The sequence below is a fragment of the Apteryx mantelli genome, chromosome 26, assembly GCF_036417845.1.
Source record: "Apteryx mantelli isolate bAptMan1 chromosome 26, bAptMan1.hap1, whole genome shotgun sequence".
In the NCBI taxonomy this organism is placed as follows: domain Eukaryota; kingdom Metazoa; phylum Chordata; class Aves; order Apterygiformes; family Apterygidae; genus Apteryx; species Apteryx mantelli.
In genome coordinates, this window is record NC_090003.1 from 6,647,813 (window position 1) to 6,670,707 (window position 22,895).

At 40.8% G+C, this 22,895-nt stretch overlaps 1 protein-coding gene across 4 annotated transcripts in view; it reads right to left on the reverse strand.

Moving 5' to 3' along the window:
* Window positions 1-22,895, reverse strand: part of MTOR (mechanistic target of rapamycin kinase) — a 69,279-nt gene that overhangs the window by 12,133 nt on the left and 34,251 nt on the right. For all 4 annotated transcript variants that reach the window (XM_067311218.1, XM_067311217.1, XM_067311216.1 and 1 more), the window contains 14 exons: window positions 18,496-18,571; window positions 16,757-16,896; window positions 13,323-13,423; window positions 12,834-12,949; window positions 11,345-11,422; window positions 10,849-10,956; window positions 8,736-8,861; window positions 7,562-7,693; window positions 4,560-4,675; window positions 3,110-3,227; window positions 2,114-2,320; window positions 1,402-1,502; window positions 1,034-1,130; window positions 300-398 (listed from right to left, as the gene is read on the reverse strand). In XM_067311218.1, coding sequence (XP_067167319.1) covers window positions 300-398; window positions 1,034-1,130; window positions 1,402-1,502; window positions 2,114-2,320; window positions 3,110-3,227; window positions 4,560-4,675; window positions 7,562-7,693; window positions 8,736-8,861; window positions 10,849-10,956; window positions 11,345-11,422; window positions 12,834-12,949; window positions 13,323-13,423; window positions 16,757-16,896; window positions 18,496-18,571 — 1,615 coding nt within the window. The remainder of the gene's footprint in view (window positions 1-299; window positions 399-1,033; window positions 1,131-1,401; window positions 1,503-2,113; window positions 2,321-3,109; window positions 3,228-4,559; window positions 4,676-7,561; window positions 7,694-8,735; window positions 8,862-10,848; window positions 10,957-11,344; window positions 11,423-12,833; window positions 12,950-13,322; window positions 13,424-16,756; window positions 16,897-18,495; window positions 18,572-22,895) is intronic.

Here is a 22,895-nt window from a genome sequence, read left to right on the forward strand (position 1 = left end):
AGATAAAATATCTGTGGAGCAATTGCTGCCTCTTAATAGTCAGTTAATGAGGTTAGATTTAAAAAGGTGATTTTCACTATCCAGTTTCCTAGTAGAAAACTGCATGGCTCATCTACCCCTCCTGTCCATCTTTCCTGTGAACAGGGCTGAGATAAAGGAAGGAGAAGCAAAAATAGTCCCCATCTCCCCCTGCTGTGCCTTTCACTGTAGACATGTATGGCAGGTGAAACAGAACATAAAGGAAATGCCTTAATTGTCTAGGAGTTGATGGAAAAATCTTCCTCTAAGCCACAGGTTACCTGGGGATGGTACCGTCCAATATCTGTGAGGAGCTGGTGAATGAGACGCCCTACTAACGGTCGAGGGGTGTCAATTCTTGCAATGAGCTGAGGGATAACCTAATAGAAAGGATAAGAAAAATAAATACCCCAGTCATCTCATGTTTGCAGCTCACAAGCTGTCTGCTCTCTGCCAGAGACCTCACAGTCTCTAAAGGAGACAGGAAGACTCATCATTCATTTTTGAACTAGTCAGAGGATAACACAGCAAAGTTCCAAACAGTGTCAGGAACGCAGACCAGGTGGGTGAGAGGACAAATATAATGTGCAAAACTACTACAGGATCTTCCATACCTTGAATGAAGTGTAACACTCAAATTAAGTAATGAAGCTATTTTTACAAGACTCATTTGACAAAGTAATCTTGAAATAGACCCACAGTCTGAATTATATTAGAGCAGCAAAGCGATGTTTTATATTTGGTCATCACTGAATACACATCATCTCTAATTTTAAAATCTTTACTCTTTCTCATTCATATGCAATAATTGCATATGAATACAGAAATGCATGCAAGAATGCTACTCCTGTCTCTCTTCAAGATGCTTGTTAAATAAGTTACAAATTGTACTGCTAATACACTGCTCTCATCACTCACCTACAGAGGATTATTTGGCAAAGGATCATTACAGATATTACAGATTCCCAAACTCCCTGTAGAACTGGGAGCTGTCCTAGCCCTTTGTGTTCCTTACCTGCAGCCAAGTATCTATTTGGATTGCCTTGACTCCTTCAACCAAAGCCTCGTTCACATCAGGCCAGTGACCATAGTCAAACCACAGAGTAAGGACCCTGAAAAGAAGAAACACATTCATCAGGAATGAAACAGAACATTTCAGTCAAATATCTTCAGATCCATTTACAACAGACTCTTCTTCCAAGAACTAAGAAACACAGGATAAGCACGTAGGAACATAAACTACCTTGGACCGAATATTTAGCATCCACTCAATTTAGCCATGAAAAAGAAAGTAGAAATGGGTTATACCTCATTTTAAAGCATGCACTTAAAGCACGTTCCCTTATCAGCTAGATTTTATTTACTGTGTGCTGTATTATATACCTTAGAGTGTCTTGTAGGTTGTTTCCTCGAGACAGAGATATGGATCGGAAGAAACCCTGGACGGCAGGGACTGTATACATCAAGAGGGTCTTGGATAAATCCTTTTGGAATGAAAATTGCTACATTAGCTCTACACAAGGCTATCCATCCACATGAAACCTAAACTAGGCAAGGGGGAGAAGGGAGAACTATGCAGAAACATAGATCTAATTCACACTATGAGTGACCTCTGCTCATGTTCCTTGCAAGACTTGATATTTTGCTTGACTACACACATATATCTCAGCCTGGCAGGGAACATAGTCAGAAGTCTTAGTATACTTAAATTGGCAAAAAATAGGAACAGCAAGCAAGACTAAAAGCTACAATCCTCCCGTAGCTGGTAAGTAAAAGACAGGTTCCTGACAGTGTCTTCTATCATGGAGTGCTTAGACAGGAGTATTTGTTACTGCACATCATATCACCTATGACAACTCTCTATGACTTTGCTCTTAGTTCCCAGCTAATCTATGGTCATTTTCATTAATTAAGTCCTCTTCTCTTAAGATTGAGTTAACCTGAACTTCCTTGCTTTTGCTGTAAAAGCTATGGGCATATATATGAACAACTTCCAAAAACCAAACACACATAGTAGCTTGTTCTCCACCATAACCTTTTCCTGTGAGTGAGCAATAAGTATCGATCTCTCAACCTAAACAGGGAAGAATGGTACCTCAGTGACTTTCTTCTGCACCGGAGATGGGATGGGGCTGTTCTCTGTGCTTTCTGCCTCACTCTCACTGTTGCTGCCCTCTGTGTTGGCACTGGTGATGCTGGCTCCACTGGCATGACGTAGTTTCTTCTTCTCATCTCTGGCCTGGTTCTGATGTTTGTAGTGAAGCACAGCTTCAAAGTTCATCACTGCCCATGCATGCCAGGCCTGCCAAAAGAAGAGAACTTCAACAAAAATCAGAGGAAAGATGAATCCTTTCTGCAACCTGTACTGTCTAGAGATCAGAGACGTGGTCCCAACTTTTCAAAGCCCATGGACAACGGTAGTAAGTAATGCCCTGCAGACAACACAGTGCTTTGCTTTCTCTCTTTCTCTATCAACTGTAGTTTTCATTTCCTTATTATCTTGAATAATATCATGGCAAGTACTTGGCCAACAACTCCATGTTGGATATTGTGGCATCAAAGGAGCTCTGTAGCAAAATTTGTGTCACATTGCATTCCCATATTCTTTAATTTTTCAAAGCTTAAAATGAAGAATGGTATGTTAGAATTAGGGGAGGCTTAAGGAGACAAGATGAAGGAGAAGGCTGCCCCAGAGGAGATCTGGCATCAAATATTAATTCAGAACCCTTAAGTCAAAGGCTCTTTAGAGAGTTAGTAACAAGACTCTTCCTAGTTCAGTATACTAAGCAAAAACAGCTTAAAGTATTTCAGCTTAGATTACCCTTTCTCCTTCACTGTTAATTGACAGGAGAGAAAGTCCCAACTGCAAGACTAGTAACCGATCTCTGGTCTAGTTATCCTGGCCAGATAAAATTCTAAACAACCACCTCATGGTTGCTACAGGCTGCTTTCTTGGTTTCTAATCCTACTCACAGTAACAAGGCAGAGTTAAAGGGCATTTTCCTATCAACATCTTCCTTTCCTGTATTATGGGGTGTGGTCAGATTACTGATCTCCCTGCAACTGTGCCTTGAACCTTTTCCTTACTGACCTTGTACCAGTTGCGATCATGCTCTGTTGCAGCACTGTAGTATTGCAAAACTTTGGGGATGGTGCTCTCATTGATGCCTTGGAGATTCAGTTGCCACTCACCCAGTTTCAGGAAACACCTGATTAAGCAAAAGGATTATTAACTCTCAGACAGAACGTAGGATGAAAATGAAGACTTCTGGATTAATAGGCAGACTTCTTATGCAATGTCTGAAAGACGTTGTGTGGTAAACACCCTCAGTAAGCCTCTTCTGCAGACAGGCAGCATACGTGGTAGCTTCAACGGGTAAAGTTCAAAAACCCTACATTCTGTTTTTAAGTGTGAAGCAAACTAGCTAGCTAATGGTTTCATTTTTAGAGGGTGGGGTAGGGATCAAACTTTGTTCCTCCTTTATATCCGTTATAAAACTGATTTAAGAAGTTAACAGGAGCATAAAAGGATTTGACTGATAAAATGCACACAGCCTATGTGCTGGCTAGCTATACTTATCACCCTACGAACTAGCCTTCTGGAGAGAACACACAGTGACAACCAGCCAGTGGAAACGCCGCAGAAGTGCTCTTGGGCCAAGCCAGAGCCTCGTTAAGTCATCCCCTCCCTGAGGGAAGAAAAACAAAGCATTTTCACTGCAGCAGGGTGGGGCTGTGAAGGGCTGTGCAAAGCCTAATACTTCACTCCCTCAACAGGTTTTAAATACCACAGTCGCACATCTGTGCTTTCTATATTTTGCAGTTTCCAACAAGCCTTGTGCAAGAAAAATTTTGTGCGTAACTCATCGCTAACCTGCCTTCCAAGATAGTCACTACGGGAAAAAAAAAAAAAAAAAAGCTGTTATCGGGTTCCCAGTCTCATAAAAGAGAATGAGATGCATGGCTCTCTTTAAAAATTCCCTTCAGCAATAAACACTATGCAATTTCTTATTTAAATGGGAAACGACACAATCAGTAAGGCACCCATAGATACGTGGAAGAAAATGGAGATTATTAGATGTATTTTTAATGCAACAATATTTTAAGAGACTATCACATGCCGGGTACCCATTGCCCAAGGCACTGCTGTCGTACTGAGGGCACCAGCTGCCAAGTACAAATATACGAGGCATAATAGAAATGCTCCTTTCCTACGGAGTGGATCCCCTAAAAACCAAAGAAATAGTCATGCTGCGAACTCTGCCTTCTGCCAATGAGCCACAGTGCAGGAAAAATACAACCAGTTTCCAGTGACACATACAAGCTTGTTTACAATGATTTGTCACAATAACATTTACTGAAATCATAAACAGATAAGGATGTAATACCAAACTGCTCTCTACCAACTAAACAGGAAATATTCTGCTCCTCTCAAAGTGGAGGTTTTGTCTGAAATGCCTGATCTGCACAGACCCTGCAACCTCAGGAAAGACATCAGTGTCTCCATACAGGTAAAAGGTCTCCAAAGACCAAGTGCTGACCGTGCCATGAGTTTGTGAAGTTCCTGCTTGTGCTGCTGGTCCTCAGTCGCAATAGCATGCTGTGCCTGCTGCTGCATTGTCTGCACGAAGTGCTGCATGTGCTGGAACGCGTCAATCTGTAATTGGATGACGACAGTGGTAAGGACCGTGGGGGTTAAATGCAACTTCACAAGAGAGAAAGACAATGTGGAAATAAATTTTCACAGGAAGTAAAAACTATAGTTCTGTTTTCTTTCAAAGCCTTTTAACCATTTACAGCCCTCTAAAATCAGTTTATAGTCCTGGTCTGTAGCACTAAATAAACAAAGAGGTTAGGGATTCTTAACAGCTTATAAGTCTGGACACTGAATTGCTACACTGAGGAATTAATAACTGCATCCTTTGATGCTAGGCTCAGCTTCATGACATACATATGGTTGGTCATGTTTTTGACTACAACACAAGCTAACATTGTGCTCTGATGCACAAGAACCCAGCTCTGGCAAAATGACAAGGTAAATACTGTATGAGGAGAAACCTTCAACAACAGAGAATGTCCCATTACTGCTCACTCAAAGTGAGATTCTAGCAATCAAACAGATGTCTCATTTGACTTGCAGTTGAACATACACATCGAAGGCAGTCCAGCAATCCCAACAATCTAACAAATGTTCATAGTTTACAAACTGTACCTGACCAGGTCGGTACCATGACAGACAGGATCACAGATCCCTGGAAGCTTGTCTATACGAAGCTACTGCTTGAGAAAATTGGTTTGAGAAAATACTGGCTAAGTGAAAACTCACAGCTCCCCGAGCTTCCCTCCTAACTCCTGAGCTTCGTCTAGGCTTACAATGCACACCACGGAATGAAAACTTTGAGGTGTTTCAACAAATGAAAATCTAGATTTCTCCTGAAATTGTTTAAGAAGTACAACTGTACATTGCTTCTTTGCCAGCAGATTACACAGGCAGTAGTGCTAAAGCAATTCGCGCTACCAAATTTTGGGAGAAGACTCTCTGAAATTCACTGAAAAGAATTAAGGGGTAAGAAAAGCTGAAGTTAAAGATTTAGCAAAAGAAGTGTGTACGCTTCACTGGAAGCAATTAGAGTAAAGCTCTTGCAAACTGCAAGGTCATTTCAGGTCAGAAACTGCACAATGTGCTACTAGGAAACCAATTTGCTTCTGCTTCATATGGAGGAATGAGCTACTTCAGAGAGAGACAAGAATCACCTAAACTGGAATGACTCATCTGTCTGGTTCAAATGTCAATATGGAGTCAGCCATCAAGAAAAAGGGTTTTAGCCCAGGGCAAAATAAAGGAAAGTCACTCTAACATTAATGGGGGCATTCCACAGCTAGTAACCTACATCAGTCAAGTGAACATACTCAGTTACATAAAACTCTCATCTACATATGTAACTAGGTATAGGTGAATATTCTTTAGGTAACTCAAAATAGGACATAGGGATACATCCAGCCATGTAGTGGTTCTGGTACCAACATAGGAGAATTCCCTACAGACACATCTCATGTTTGCTATGAACAGGTTAAGTTTCACTCCAGACCACAGACTCCATTGTACCCTAACATAGCTTCTTCTGCCACAAAGTTGCAGCTTTAACCTGAATTTCAAAAACAAACATGTAGTTTCCAAGTGCTTACAAAGGCCTCAATCATGGAGTCAGCCCTCCCAGCAGAAAAGTGCTCAGAGAAAGGTTAGGATTTGTGTGCAGGTCTAGAATTATTTCTATTTTGGGTAAAGCACTTGTAAACACGCACACAGCCACAATATGTTAGAAAGAAGGAGAAAAAGCCCCTGTGCACAGAGCTTACGTACTGCAGTAAAATATGGAATCATTCAAGGAGCAAGAGGAGGTGATTCTAATCACAGCTGTCTCCTCCTCATCTTTGCTGTTTTGCTAATCATATTTATTTCCTGTCTTCTTGCAACATTTCAGGTACATTCTCTTTCCCTCTTCCTTCTCTTACTCTTTGTGCCTTCTTTCATTCTGCTTTCTACAACTGCACCATTTCCTGAATCTTATCTGCCTCTTTCTCTATCACAGGTTGAAGACAGAAAAGTCTCCTTTCACTCAGAGGCAAGCACAGGAAACCCACAAACTCCTTGGGTCATTTACTGAAGAAAGTAAGGGATCATCACACTGTTTTACAAAGCCAACAGAACAGGGCCTCATCAGCAGCTCCTTCTGCTTTTTAAATTCAAATAAAGAATAGTTAGGTCATGGCAATGATCCCATAGCAATGGCTCTGCTCCAGTGCTGGCAATCTCAAAGGCAGGAAAAACAAAAAAGATGTGGCAGAATATGAGAATAAATGGAGGCTTTAATGTATATTAAAAAAAAAGATAAGTTATCCAGTCTGGAGATTATTGGATTTGAGTATGTAAATTCTCCCTGTGTTGCAATGTCAAAAACATTCACCATAGGCTCTTTGGAGCCAAATTGTTCCCCTGACAAAACCCTATGTACTTTTCAGCTGTCTTTCAGTTAGAAGTTTTCGGTCATATCCTTAAAAAAAGTCAGTTCTGCTCAGCAGCTAGGTACAAACTGTTCAGGATATTTTTCTCAAACTGGGGAGAAAAGAGAACTTTCTTCCCTCTTTCAATGTGTAACCCTGACCATATGGACAGGGGGGAGATGTGGTAATCATCAGCACAGTGGCTCAAGTAACAAGCCTACACAGTAAAACCCTGGTGAGGACAGTAGAGCTACTACCGACCATTAATCTTGGCTGCATCCCTTGGGTTCCTGATGCTGTTTTACCACAGATAATCTTTCCAGGCAGGGAATAAAATTAGGGTTACTGCAGAGTTTTAAAATAAAACTTCAAAAACTTCTCAGTAACAATAAGGAAAGGGACTGGTTACTCTTTTTTTAGGTGAATAAAAATAAAACCTTCAGCCTTGACTTTATTCTGTGGGGACTATGGAGAGTTAACATATACAGCCCTGCATGAAACCTAAGCAATGAAATGTAGGGTGTCATCCGTTCTTTTGTACCTTACGTGCGCTCTTCCACATGTGTTTCATATATGCATAGGTCACTTGGGGATGTACTGTTGGCAGTGGGTGATCCAACTGTCGAGACGGATCTACTCCCAAGAGCAGGACGAGTGTCTTATGGGCCAAAGCCTAGAGAAAGTGGCCAAGAGAAAAAGCTGGTTAAAACCAAGTTCATTCTTACCTCTGTTTCACATCCATCCCTGAACTGCCTGCCACTTAAGAACACCTCCGTCCCGCTGCAGAAAACAGACATAGACAGTCCATATGAGATAGATCTGGGGGCAGCAAAATAAGGCAAGGCTGCCAAAGAGGCATACATATTACAAGTGGCACACAGCAGGGCCTGCATATGGCTAAGAGCTGTGGTATGTCAAGAGAAGCATCCGTGAGAGTCCCCAGTTTCCAGTACTGGCTTCCTCCTGAGTTTTGAGCCAGAAACCACTGTTTCACCATAACAAAAACAAGATACCGTCAGTGACATGATTAGCAACACCTGTCTCTGGGAAACAGATGCATAATACCTGATTTGGGAAAGATATGTGCTTGATAAACTCATCGTATCAATTCATAAGGGAGCAAGGATGTAACAAGTCAACTATTCCTGCCATGATCTATCCTGAAAATAAGGAGAGCTCTCAAACAGCAGCCTCATCACCACTTTCTGGACATGTAAGAATACCACATGACAGACCATATGTCTTCTTCTGGCTCTGAGCATTAGATTCTCATTTCCAATAAATCCATTGCCAATAAAGAGTGGGAAGTCTCTGATTCAAGTATTATTTGTAATAAATGTTGTGGTGAATGTTCAAATAGGATCGTAACATTTCATGAAATTAAAATAACTTTCTACATTTGACAAAAAGTGGCAATTATTGATAATAGCTGTCTCTGATAAAGTAGTGCTACACGAGAACTTTCAGGAATAGCACGCAACACAAAATTGGCTCCAAGTCTCTCTCAGGTGTAATGCTAATGCAACAGAAATAATGCTTGGCTACAAGTGCTTAACTCTGTGGTGGTCAAAGTTTCAGCAACTTCTGACCAATCTCTTCAGAGGAAAATCCATCCCATTTAGATGAGAGTATTGGAAAAGCTTATGGTTGAAGTGACATGACAAAGTCAGTTATCTAAAAACCTACTGTAGAGGGCAGGGGTTCACAAAGCTCACCAGTCTCCCACTCTTCCCACACAAGCTGGCATACTTGAGCCAAGTTCTCATGTCCTCGTGAGGATTCACGACAAGAGATCGGACCATCAGTATTCTTTGCCAGTCTTCCACAATCCGTTGACAACCCTGGGAGAAAAAAGCAAAAATTTTAGTGTTGTGTCTCCAATATACTCCCCACAGCCTTAATTCAGAATCTGAAGGGACTTTTCCAAGATGGAGAGATTTCAGTACCCATAATTCATAGCAGGCTATTTCCTCAAAACTGCTGTGTGTGAAAAAGTCCCTGACCCTTATACTCCACAGTCAAGACTGCATGAGAAGCCAGCTCAGTGCTCCCAGTCTAATGATATCCTCTAATGGAAAAAGGAGAAAAGCTTCTAAAGCAGAAATGCATCCAAAATCAGGGAAGCTATTTATGCAATTCCAAGACCAGTCAAGAGTTTCATAACCCTTCTGAACCCAGTTTTAAAGTTTATTTTTGGTTTAAACTGTGACAAGTCTCAATATGGAAATGGTACAAAAACAAATGGTTAAAAAGATATCTTTGTTATTGCCTTTTTCCTTCTCTTTGCACAGTGCCATTAGAGAGGCTGGCATAACTGGACTGACATTCTGCCAGAGACTGCAGTGCCAGCTGCTAGTGCAAGCACTGTTTGGTTATTGTCCGCCTGAAGGAAGAGCCACAGCACCACAGTCAGTCAGAGCAGGATTTGGGTCTGCACTTGGATGGTTCAAGGATGCTACAAAGAACTAGAACTAGAACTGTGGATGGGATGGACACATCCAAACGCAGGGTGCTGGTTGCACTGACAGTCTTTCAGGGTAACAGTGATGCTCTGAAGTTAGTATCATCCAAAGATGGCTTAGACTTAGTTTTGTAGTAAACAGAGGGCTGCCCAATGGTAACAAGCACCTCAACGCCAAAGCATCTATTTCTTTTCCATTTTTTTCCTTTTTTTCCTTCACAAAATTGAGGGCAGGGTAGTCAGGCAAAGCTTGTTCTCTGACATAGAAACAAACATTCAACATATTCATCCAACATGCATTTCATAATTATTAAAAAGAAGCTATAAAATGTACGAGAACTGTATGTACTGCTTTCAGGACCATAAACAGCTGTATTCAGACATTACGCTTCCTGTCACTCTCAGTCTCTCCACCCCAGTGGAATGCTCCTGAGCTTTTCCAGACAGGAATGCTGTTGGGAGACTAAAACCTTTGTCATAGTTTCCCAAACAATTTAAAAATATACAGCAGCAACAACCTTTCATAAGCAGGCACATACAGCAGTGACAGGGAAAAACACTGTGTGGAGAGGGATTCTTCCTCCCAGGAGCATATCAAAATTCAGTATAATTTGAACAATTCACCCTGATGATGTTTCTTGGTATTTTTTTTTGGTTTTGTTTTTTTTTTTGGGGGGGGGGGGGCAGTGGGCCTTGTAAAGATCACCTCTTTAAACAGTGGTCCTGTAAGTACTTCTTCATATAATGACATGCACTTTCAGTGAAGGGATCCTTCCTGTAAGGAAATCACTTCAAAATATTTGGCTGATTTTAAGTATTTACAGCTGCTTTGGGTTTGTGCTGTTCAGGGTAAGAAAGGCAGAAACTTCTCTTTAAATACAAGAAAAACAGTGTTGCTAAAAGGCATTAAAAAGAGGACAAGGATAATCAGCGGGAAATATTCTTGTACCAGGCCAAAAGGGAACAGGACAGTCTTTCACAAATATGTGAATTCTGTGTCCAGTTTTCCAGAATCATGAGATAATTTACTTCTCTTTAAAATGCAGCCAGTCAGGTAACTAGTTCAAACTAGCCTTATCCAAACCAGTATTTTCAGGTGATATCCAACACTAAGACAAGCAGCTTGGAGATGTTACTTGCATCTCCATTCCACACACATCTATTTCAAGGCTTAAAACATCCTACTGAGGTTCCAGTGACACTACCTCGAAAGACAGAAAGCCTGTAACCACATAGGCATAGATAATGTTGGGACAGAAAGAGAAACGGAAAGAAAAATCTGCTGAGACATCACACCACAACTTGCAAGGAAGCTGTTTGTGCTCAGCACATCATCATCTACATCCTTGGTCTTTGCACAGATGTACCTGCAGTCTTTCCCACCATATCTGGCGAATGATCTCGCGGCGTTCTGGTACCAGTTTATACTGGATAACCTCTTCCAGCTCTGACAGCATCTGGCAGGATACCATAGCCTAAAGGAAAAAATCACATTTCATTCCAATCATTACAGAACAAATCTAGAATTAAGGAGCAATACTTTGGCATCAAAATCTTAAGTATATATGCTGTCCAACAGGTGAAGGACAGACTGCCCTATACCGGTATCTAAATGACCTACTGACCTAAGCTTTCTAAATGCCAATTCTGATTTTTTTTGAGGGGTGGAGCTCATTTTGGAGTTTAATATGTCCCTAGGCTGCTCCTACAAAGTTATATTCATCATCTAACAAGAGCTATTTAGCTTGTGGGCCTAAACATGTCTTATAATTGATTAAAAGACTATTAGGACATTTTAAGCAACTTCTAGAGGTAGTCTGAAGCAGCAATGAGGAGAATGAAGGCTGAGAGCTAGACGCTTACCCCATAGGCTCGACTGTAGCTCTCTCCTGCCATGGCAGTCAGCTCAGCATCTAGCAGATCTCTGGCCTTGTCAATGCACTGAAACAGAAAGATTTTTGGGGGTGGAGGGAATTGTTTTGTCCAGAGAAGTCAACTGTTCCAACTGCTATTCATCTGTTCCACCTCACAAACAAAGCTGGCATTACTTCTGTTCTTCAGCAAGGATCAGGAATGGATGTCACCCCATGGAGGAAAAAAGAAAAGAAAAAAAACCCACCAACAGGAAAGGAGAGTGTCCAGCAGCAGGTATGGTGGAAGTCAAGGGGGTTTATCATCTAAACAGTCTGTAAAGTTTGTCTTTCTATCAAATAAAAGTTTGCTGTACTTCTGATCCTAGTGTCATTGCAAGATCATCAGCAGTAACATTTACAGAGAAAAAGAAGTTGACATTTTAGTTCAAGAGAATCAGTTACAAGAAAGCCTCAAGAAATGTCTCTCTGAAAATACACAATGACTGAAAATGGGTTTCACTGTTTTATGTGGCCCAGCAGGTTTTTATGAATTTTACAGGACCTGCAAATTCCATTTCTCTCTCTGCAAGTACAGCATGCTCTTGAGGCATGAAATAAGGTCCTGCTCTGGTTCCAGTCATTCTATAATCTCTCATCTGCAGTTTTTCCTGTTCAAAGTGTTAAAGGTTAATCACAAACTCTAGCCCTTTGAATGCCTGTCTTATTTTATTGTGTACATCACTCAAAATCTATGTATGGGTTTTGACAGAGCAGACTGTATTGCTCCTTTATCTAGGTTGGCAAGTCAGCACAGAATTCTGAGAAATGGTACTTGAGCTTCCTTGGAAAGTAAACTATGTGCTTCAAATCTACAGAGGGGAAAATCTGTCTGCAAACCTTCTCTGTATCAGACAAACATACCAATATCACTCTGCTTAATGAGCTTCTTAATGGACTTGTTCTTTGCCTTGAGGTGTCTCTTTCAATTTAAAATTTATCACTGCTACCAGGAAAAATTAGAGCAAAAGTTCTTGTACTTTATTCACATGAGTGCCTCACTAAAAAGCTGCAACAGACACAGACGTGCCCAGAATAACCATGGAGGATTTTGTGTGTGTCTTATGCCATTGATGCTTTCTATCAAGTAGTGTTCTGCAGAATGATATCCCTGCAGGGATGTTCTATGCACCTTTTGTCTGCCAAACAGACATAAAAATACAGAAGCCTAGGCATGACTAAGGCTCTTTGTGCTCTACAGCTCTGAACCAGTACTATCTGTACAGATATTCACTGCTGTGTTTCTAGAAACACAAGAGCTCACATGAGCTTCTAGAAATACAAGCTCAGTCATTAAGGTCTAATACACCAATGCAAAGGAGGTTAGCAGGTAATTCACAGGTTATAGCCAACTGTTTTAAAGTGGCATGCCTTTCCATGCAGGGGTGTAGCTTAGCTCATCTTAAATTAGGTTTTGGGAAGCCAGCAAGGAAGGTAGTTACCTGCTGAGCCAATGAGAAAAGGTCTTGATGAAGAGCCAGCACAGCCCTGTAGAAGGCACCATCGTGGGTGTCCCTTGGAATCATGCAGGTATATTCTTCCATGCTATCCCACTGACCTGCAGAGAAACAGATACCTTCAGCAATACAACAGCCCTCTCTGCAAGATAAGAACAAAACTATGCTTAAATATAAGCAACTAGGCCTGAACTCAGTACCGCATTGGGTTCATCTATAGGCTCCCTCTACATATATTGTTTGAATAGAAGATTGATTCCTGTTTGAGCCAATTCAATATGATCTTTTAAAATAAATCTAATCCTACTTCAAGATAGATTTCAGAAGATATTCAGTTAGTATTGCATGATTAGGTACACTCATTATGGAAGTTCTAGCATTTTTGTAGTTCTGAAGTTAGTTAAAAGTATTTGGGCTTCCACAGTGTTGCCTGTCACATACTGTCACGTAAGCATGGCTGGAAGGATACGTTACCTAGACCCCAGGCAGCGGCAGCAGCCATCCTAGCCATCTTAGCTTGAGTTTCATCATTGACCTGTGTCCACTTTTCACAGCATTGCTGGTGGAGCTGCCCCCTATGAAGAATCCACAATTTCTGATCAGTGAAAAGCCTCTACTAAGAATTGTGCTTTGTGTGACAGCCACTTTCTACAGGCAGGAAAAAAAAGCAGTCCCTGGGATTCACCTCTTTTCCTCTGGCCAACTCAGACATAATGCTACTCTGATGACAAATCACCTATCATCAGAAAAGAATTTAAAACACACTATGCTTTGAAAACATAAGTCCAGAAAAAAGTTTGCATTTGTTCCTCAGAAGTTACTAAGACCTATTTTAACAACTGAGCTGTCAACTCCAGCCTACAAATCCAGGAAAAAAAAAAAAAATCTAAGGGAAAAAAAAACCCAAAAAACAAAAACCATCAAACAAAGGACATTTAAAACTTATTTGCAAGCGTCAATACAAGGAATATAGAATCTGAATAGTTTGTGTGTGGCTCCCACTGTCAAACATTTTGGATAAATACAGCAAGTTTGAAGACAGAAATTACAGTATCAGTGCTGCAGTAATCTAGTATGAAAACTTGTCATGGCAGGATCTCAGAGGGGACTCTCTCAATCTTTCATCTCCAGCAGAGAGGAAACATCAGGGTGTTTTATATTATTTCTTTTAAATCAACTATGAATGCTCTGTTGATCAAACCAATTTTTCTGGGTGTTGCAGGTTCAGAGTTTCTCAGGCTGGATACTCTGTAGCAGCGGAGTAGCTTGCCAACTGTGAGGGAGTCCAACTTGCCCTTCTACTATCATCCTCTCCTCCCAGAAAGGAAGATGAATTAGAGAACGGATGGGCTGCCACAGGCAAGGCAGTCACTCTGACAGCTTAATGGCCCAGGAGGAAAAACAAATGAAAAACCAAACCACAACGACCAATAGCAGTAAATCAAGACCTAGTAGATGCTAATGAAGAAGAATGGCTCTTGCGGACATAACTACATCAGGAGACAAATGGCTAAGAATATTTTGGCTGTACTTTCAAAATGTCACTGCACAGAGTATTGAAATAACGATGCTGCGTAGTATCAGTTCTAGAGGAACTGCCATACACTGCCAAGCAGATTCAAGCAGCACAAAGTCAAGTTCAACGCTACTGAAGACAGCGGCGGCCAAACCAGATGAAGGGAATCCTCAGTCTTGGGATGATGCCTCTATAGTCAGCTGCGAGGGAGGAGAGAGCACTTTGCAATGGCACTTCTGAATTGTGAAAAGCATCTGAATACAGACGGGTTATAAGCAGAAGGGAGTGAAGTTTTACAGTGGAACATACATAGTAAGCCTGTCTCTAAGAATATGCTTGTTTGTGTCTATTTTTTGCCATAATCACATTAATTCCTGCATTACAGCTCTGCACAGTCTTCTAAACCAAACTGATGTTTAATTTCCCTTTTAAGACATCACTGTAAATATCATAAACATATTTACTTCACTAGTCATATCTGAATACTACATTTAATTTTAGACTCTCAGGCAGGTTCTGGAATCTCTCTGCCATACATAATATACAGGTAACATCACAGAAGGCATGAAAGTGTTCCCTGCTTTTTTAAAGATTTAATTTTTTCAAATGTTGCAGGGAAAACAGAAAATTCAGGTTCTTTCTGAACACTTCCAGTCACCTCCTGTGGCACAGATTTTGCATTAAGGTCTTCAAATTTTAGGCTCAATTTTTTGACACACCTCACTGTCTTTCAGATCCTTCTGGAAAAAAAGAACAGTGAAAAAGGGTGAGAATGCCAGAGAAAGCCCCATCAGAAGGGAAGGAAAACAAAAATTCGAGCAAGGCGGTTTGTACAACATACAGGCCAAAAGACATTAGAAAGAGAGAGTAGCACTTTTTTCTTTTTCCTATAAGAACAGGCATTATCCGGACACAGAAATTCCCTCTTTTATGTCAGAAAAAGATCGACTGCAAGCCAAAGCATTGGGATAGTCCTCATCACTACACTGTCAACAGATACATAATATCTAGCCCCAACAGAGGAACAGAATCCTTTTGTAATATATTTGTCACTAAAATGTGATGAAGCAGATGGTTCAGAGAGGATAATTTACACAAATACTTGTCCTGCAGGAGGGAGAAATTCCATAAATCCCTGGTGGGAACTACCTACTTCTTAGAAAAAAAGATTGAGAAACTGCCTAGTAAGAGATTCTACATTTCTTACTAAAAAAATAAGCCCAGCCTGCCCCCTCCTCCTGCCCAACCTAAAACAAAAAGGAGGTAGAAAAATGCTGTCAGCATTTAGTTTTTTCAAACAGCTCTGTTTCTCCAGCAACTCGAGCAGTAAGACGAACTTTGTGGAGAGGTGTCTCCTTCCTGGGTGTCATCCCGTGGGTTCATGTCAGGACACATCAGCAGAGAGCTCTAGTGAAACGGAAAGCTCAGCAGAAAGGCGGGGTCTGAACCAAATCACTTATGCCCCTGGGTACAACCGTACGCTACAGCCCCCACGACATGTCCTCTCCAATTATCCTCTTTGAATCGAGGCGTGCAAGGAGAAAAACAGAAGCTCCTAGTTAACTAGCAAGTTATAAGTTATTACCAGCTCTTCCTCTCATGAAAACTGACTCTAACCAGTTATATTTTGATAGCACAGATTTAACACAGGGTTTGAAATACCAAATGTCCACAAAGGCAACACTTAATGGATGCTAACAAAGAACAGTAATGAAAGAATTTCAGATGTCTGAAAGAGTTGGTGAAAGGGTTTTAAAATGAGAGCAGATTATTTGGCATAACCTTACCCAGATGATTACTGGGAAGCAGGCAGTTTTGCTAACAGTTGTGCAAAAGACTGTGCATTCTTGATAAGCACAGGTCCAATGATGACTAAACGCAGAAATTTCTCATAGTTTAATCATGGAGATAAAAGGAGCTCATTGTGGTCCTGTTTTCTAATGCTTGCTTTTGACAAGTACTGCCCAGCTCATGTTTCCCGAGAGATCTTCTCCATCTATAATTTCTTCCTCCATCACAAATGGGATTGATCTGATCATAAGGCTACAGATCCCATTTCAGATACTTCTTATCAGATGGCCCTTTCCCAAAAAGCCTAGAGATCTTATTTCCAATGCTGACTTTGATGAATATAGTGAGAAAGCACTGGAAATCCTCTAATGTTAGGTTAGCAGAAGTAAATAGTAATTCAGGTAAAAAAATTTCACCTGGATGACAGCATCCAGAGAAGAGTTAGGCACCATTTTTAAAGTAGAGTAACTTGCTGAATTTCTGAAACAAGAGGAAAACCTATAAAACAGAAAGACAGGAGGAGGCAGCAGATGACCTTGATATGGCACAGACTGCTTGATATAACTGGCCTTTTCTTGATCTTTGGCTATTCCTTTCTTACCATTCACCAAGTGCTTCCAAGCAACGCATCCGTCCCAGCATCAGCTCAGGATCATCCTTGTTTGTGTCCATCTTCTTGTCATAGGCCACCAGAGCATCTTCCCATTCATGGAGCTTTTCATACCAAGTAGCTTGAATTTCCTGAGGGATAGAGAAAAATCAGAAGGAAGAGCAGGATTAATATTCACCATTCTATAGCAACTATTGCAGCTTTTCCTGGAACATCCAGTGCCTGTGTTTATTCTAAATATCCTCACAGACTTCTGTAATACAGAGAAAGACTTCAAGCTAGTGTGAAAACATGAATCCTGAGTATTGTTCGACTTGCACAGAAAGGAATTCAGGTTCACCAGAGGGATGAATTCCTTATCATCTCCCTATTCACTGCCACTGAAAGACAGCTGGGCTGTATCAAGTTTGTCTTTTTTTTGTTTTGGGTTGGGGCTGGGATGGGGGGGAGAGAAAGCACAGTAAATCTATAAAATACTCCACTTGCCATTATTGCACAGGCTTGCATTTAAACAAGAACAGCAGCCCTGTGTTCAGGAATGAAGGAACTAAATGAAAAAGACTAAACAGCACAGAGTGTATCTGGCTACCGCTAGGCCATTTTTCAATACAGCAAAAGTATATGATGTTGGGGTCTAATCATGACCCTCACAGGAAAAGACTGTGGTTGGTAGCAAAGGCTCAAAAAATAAGCCAAATGATGATCCTCACCAGCTGCACAAACCTTTCTTCAGCCTCCCATTTCTAGATTTTATTTCTAATTTTCAAGAAATAAAATGCTTTGGATCTTTGATATTTTTTCCATACTGATCTCTGCCAATGTTTCTTCTGCTCAGTCCTTGGCAGCTCTTGTCTTGACATATGCTGCAAAACAGATTCTTTTCCCAGCCCTGTGGGCAGGGTCAGTATAAACCATGTTCTGCACGTCACAGTCTTCCACTGGTGACATTTATATACCAGTCCTTTAAGTTCTCAGCTCAGTCATAATATTTCAAGTAGATTCCTGAATGTAGTGCTCACAGGTCCTCTTAATTTCTTTTCACTGCTTATTCTGGCAAACTCTGCATTTAGAACTACATTACTGTCAAAGAGCGAGATTAGAATTAGGTAACATGGAGCTCTGCTCAATCCACCCCAGGAATCGCAAGATGCTGCAAAGATGTTCTGAAGTCAATTTTTATCCCCAAAGGGACCTTTTTTCTAGTGTTATAGTTCTAAAAAATATATAAAAAATAATGAAAAAGTTTCTATTGTTAAACACTTGAGAGCTACCACTTCGAGGAGCTATCCAGTGCAACATTACCTCAGATTTCCTTAATTCACACTGCCCCTGGGAAAACTGTATGGTTCACATTATTTACCTTGATCTGCCCTTTCAAACTTGAAAAAGGGCTTCCTCCTTTAGATACTGTGTACAGTCAGAGCTAAGGCCATGGGGCCATTGATCTTCTGGCCTGTATGTCATGTGGTATTATTGGTCACCCACTTACACTACAACAATCAGATACACCGACAAACCCCTAGATTATCACTTCACCCGCACTGAGATCTCTCTCTCTACACGGAACACAGCAGTTACTTCCACAGGGCATAAGCACAGCAAAATTTCACAGATGCTTAGAATAATGCATGAAGAGAAATTAACTTCATATTTTAGAGCGGAGAACAAAAATAGGAGTGCAAGATGCACACCCACAGGAGGAAACCAAGAGCCACGGAGAAGAGACTCACCAGCTCCCCAAAGTGCTTCATGGCATATTCCAGTACCCCCGCAGCTGCTTCCGGCTGTTGCAGTTTATTGTTAATGCTGAAGAGGTGGGAAGAGAAAGACCATTTAACACGGTTATGAAGTATGAACTTCTACTTAATGATACCAAGCTGTATCAGTTATAAATATTGATCTTTAAAGCTTTGAAGTGAATGATTAGACTATGGAAGAGACACAATGGCTACACGTTTGCAAGACAATAGGTGCACATATAGTCTCTGCACGTATTCTCAAGACTTGTTACGCAAAACAGCAAGTGTATATCACTACCAATTCTAAAGAGCAGCCTGCACAGGGAGAAAAATAGTTGCCAATAGTTTGTGAGGTGAAATTCTCCCAATTTCTCTCCACCAGGTATGTCCTTGACAAGTTTCATTCATTGCGGCCTTTCCCCCTTACTCTTTTTCAATTCTGCTTCTGGAGAAGTACTTGCTGGCTGATCTCTGCTTTTCTTTCTAAATAAAAGTAGAAGCCAAAGTGATTCCTGATCTACCAAACCATGCAAACTACCTTACAATGTAAGGCACTTTTCACTAGGCCAGAGTGTGAAAAATATTGCAGGTAAAATGTGCAAGTCTCCTCGGCACATGCGCTGTGCTCATTACAGCCACTTGCAGAATTTCTGACCATGTTCAAAGTTTTACAATAACTTGATATTTTAGATTAATTTTTCAACAATTGATAAAAAGCACATGAAATATGTAAAAACAGAGAAACAAGAGACAAAAGATCATGCAGCAGAACCTGAGGCTGTGCTCGAGACTTCTGGGATTTCTTGTGTGAACAAGAATTTACTCAATGTGTATTAGCAGAAAACACACCTAAGTGAAAAATCTTTTTTCAGCTTTAGCTTACCATTGTAACTAGTTTCCTGGATCCAATGTCAATAAAGAACTGGACCACTAACATTGCATGCTGGAAACAAAACTGAATTGCAGGGCATTTTCTGACTACTGATCCAGTAGGAATCGCTGCAAAAAATTGTGATATGATGCCTTTCCTCCAGTATTCAGATTCCCTTTTGGAAGCACTTGCGTAGGACGGCAATTCACTTCAGCGCTCTACTCACACGACAAGCAAAAGAATATCCCAGAAATGCACAGTTGTGGTGCATTTATTTCTTAGGAGAAAGGGCATATGAACTGTTGGTGCTCAAGGCATAGGTGTTACTAAATCAGCGTCAGTGGAAGCATAGCTACAGAGGAAAGGATATTCCCTTCCTAAAGAATCACCAACAACTCTGCTGGAAAGGGTTCTTCTGATCTTTTGCTTCTTCTAATTCCCTGGCCACCGTTTTTTTTTTTTTTTCCACTTTGCTGCCATTAAAGTATTCAGATGAGATTTAGCACAGTGATCAGAAAGGGCAAAGCCTGAGCAAAGGCTAAGACGACACCACAATCACACTTGCGAAAGACAGGCACCCAAAACCGGGAAGCACTTGGAATAAATCTGTGCTGTTTTTAGCAAGAGAGTCAAAGAACTTATTACCTCCACACTTCCCAAACAGCAGCTAGACAGTAGTGCCTTATAAAAGTGATAAATGGTTGTCATTTTTCATATCTTGATGATTTAAAGAGCCACTGGCAGACACATCACTTCCAGCATGTCAGACAGTTAATTACTTCCAACTTATCTTTCTTCTCAATGGTTCCTGACAAATTGGCCATTATCTTTTATTCTTTAACAATTAGCACCCCTCTTTTGCTGATGCTCTCTGGTGCACTCAATTACTCTTTTTTTTTTTTTGTACTTTCTTGGCTGTCCAATGTAGAAAGAAATGTTCCATACTTAACCAAAGCAGTGTGCTGTTAGATTTAGAGAAAGAAAGGGGAAGGGGGGGGGAGGGAAGAGAAGATAATACCTTGATTTAAAAGAATATATGACAGTAGATATAGCATTGTAATGCCATTATCCACCATAAAGTAACTCTCTTGTATTAAATAATCTAGTCCACACAGTGTGCAGAGATTAAGCTAGGTAATTTGGTGGACCTGTTAATCAATCTTGCCAAGTCCTGCATGCAAATATGCCAGAGATGCTTTGAGAAGATGCTTAAGAGTCTACATCAGAAGTTCATCTTGCCATGTTAGCTCTTCTAAATATAAAACGGTAAACTGATTACACATCACTTTGGATAAATAAGAAGGGGAATTGTCACACAATAGAGCAGAAAATAGTTTTTCATCAGTATTGACTTGCCCACTTTTTTTTAAATAGTGAAGCACCTCTTCACATCTGCCTCCTAATTCATTCACGCAAGCTATCATGCTCACACGTACACACCATACACACTGAGATGGACTTTGAGGAGGCTTTGAAGCCTGTGAACAACTTGTTGCCTGTCAGTTACTTCAGAGAGAATGAAGTGGGAGATGTGAAAAGCAGGATAAAGGTTTGCATGAGAAGATGACAGAGCAGGCATCCCTCTTTACACAGTGCTAACATTATCCTTTAGAAAGCGGTTCCAAAGATACAGTAAATATTTACTGATTTTCAATTAAGTGCTAGAAACACAAAGCTGTTTTTATGTATAAACCAGAAGATTCAAACACAAAATCCTCGAATTACAAAAAAGAAACAAGCCAGTGACTGGGAAATCCCCCAAATCCCCTGTGAATCATTTAGTGTTCTGATATAGAGAATTAAAAGAGTGCTTACAAAAAACAGGAAAAAAAAGATTCACTGTTTCAGCAGAAATGGACCTAAACACCAAGAAGCACAACAACCATTAAAAAGTACAAGAATCCCTCCAAAGCAAGGCTCATGGATCAAAGTCGCCTTTATTAATATGGCTGAACGTTCACTGACTTACTTCTGAGTAATAAAACCTCGGTAATCAATACATCATTGTGCTATTCAGTGTTACAGGCTACAGGAAATTCAATTGCATGCAGATTAATTAAGTTCTGACCTTGACTTTTTTTTTTTTAATTATTCCTTAAGAAGTGGGATTTCTGCTTTCTCTCATCTGCTGGATTCAGCTTTGCACTCTCTGCTCACTGGAGGTATACTGACAGCTCCAGAAATCACTACTCCCACAGCTGCCTGGGACATGCTTTCACCAGACCCCCAACTCTTAGGGTCCAAGTTCTTTGCTAAGAGGGGGCCTGCAGCTTGCATTTCTCTTGAAAGAGCATTTCCGAACGGAGCCCTGTCAGCCCGTTCAGAATACGTGTTTAGAAATCGTGCCCTTCCGTGCTTCCCTCCCCTTCCAGCTTCCCAAGGTTAAAGCGCTGCCCCCCGCTCTGAAGAGGCCTTGTCCTCAGGCACAATCTTCTTAAATCCTATAACATTCTTAAGGAGTGACAAAGCTGTTTTCTAGTTATTGTGCTGGAGACGGGACAGAACAAACAACCTTACAGAAAAGCATCCAACACACAGAAGCAGCCCCGAGGGACTAATATTCCAGCCAGGCAAAGTTGCCAGTGGGTTTCAGACACAGTGTTGCTGCTAGGAATCATGGATTAGGATCAGGGGGATGTAGTCTCCTCCTATCTGGAAAACGATAACCACAAAATCTTTTTGGATTAAAGGAGAAAGTGGGAAAATATCTCCCAAGACAGAAACAGTGTTGCTGGCCGACCCAGCAGACAGTTACCTAAGTCTTTCTTTACTGGATGGTGTTGTGGCAGTTGTTCCTAATTCAAGATATGAGGGTTACTATTAAGGCGAGGAAGATTCTCCGTTGTTCTCCCGTATCCCCTAGGGTAGAACAGATCCATCTGTATCAAAGAATTTTTGTTTAGAAGCCAGCAAAACCCACTACCACCACCTCCGCTCAGAGCAGATAGGCTCTGCAGCAGGCCGTAAAGGAAGGCCGAGCAATCTCCTTTGCTGGAAGTTTTTAGGTATAGGTTTGACAGGTCACAAGCTATATAGTCGATCTTTCAGGGATGGCCTGAGTACATAGCTATACTGCCTGGTATGGACTGGCAGAGGCTTCCAGTATTGCATTCTTGTAAGGCCAGAGTTACAGATTAGGCAAATGTTTTGATACTGAAGACAAAAAAGTCTAAATCTATGCTTACTGTGCATATACGTGGCACATTTAACATTATACAGGGTTTGTTATATTTAAGCACTGCTTTTTATCTGCAAAATTAAAAGAATACACAGAAATCTGCTTCCAGTTGTTTAAAATTAGAAAGAAAATTTCATCAGAAACATCCAGTAGTTTCCCGCTTATATTGGTTATTCAGTGCACAGGCCTTACATTTCTGCCTTTCTCCTAATATTCCCTGAATGATTTTTGTTAGATTGACAAGTAACATCTCTAATGCACTTCAACAGTATCTATTTACCACCTTTAAGTTATTTTTATGAGACTTTGAAATTTTTATATAAGGCACACTATTTTGGCCTG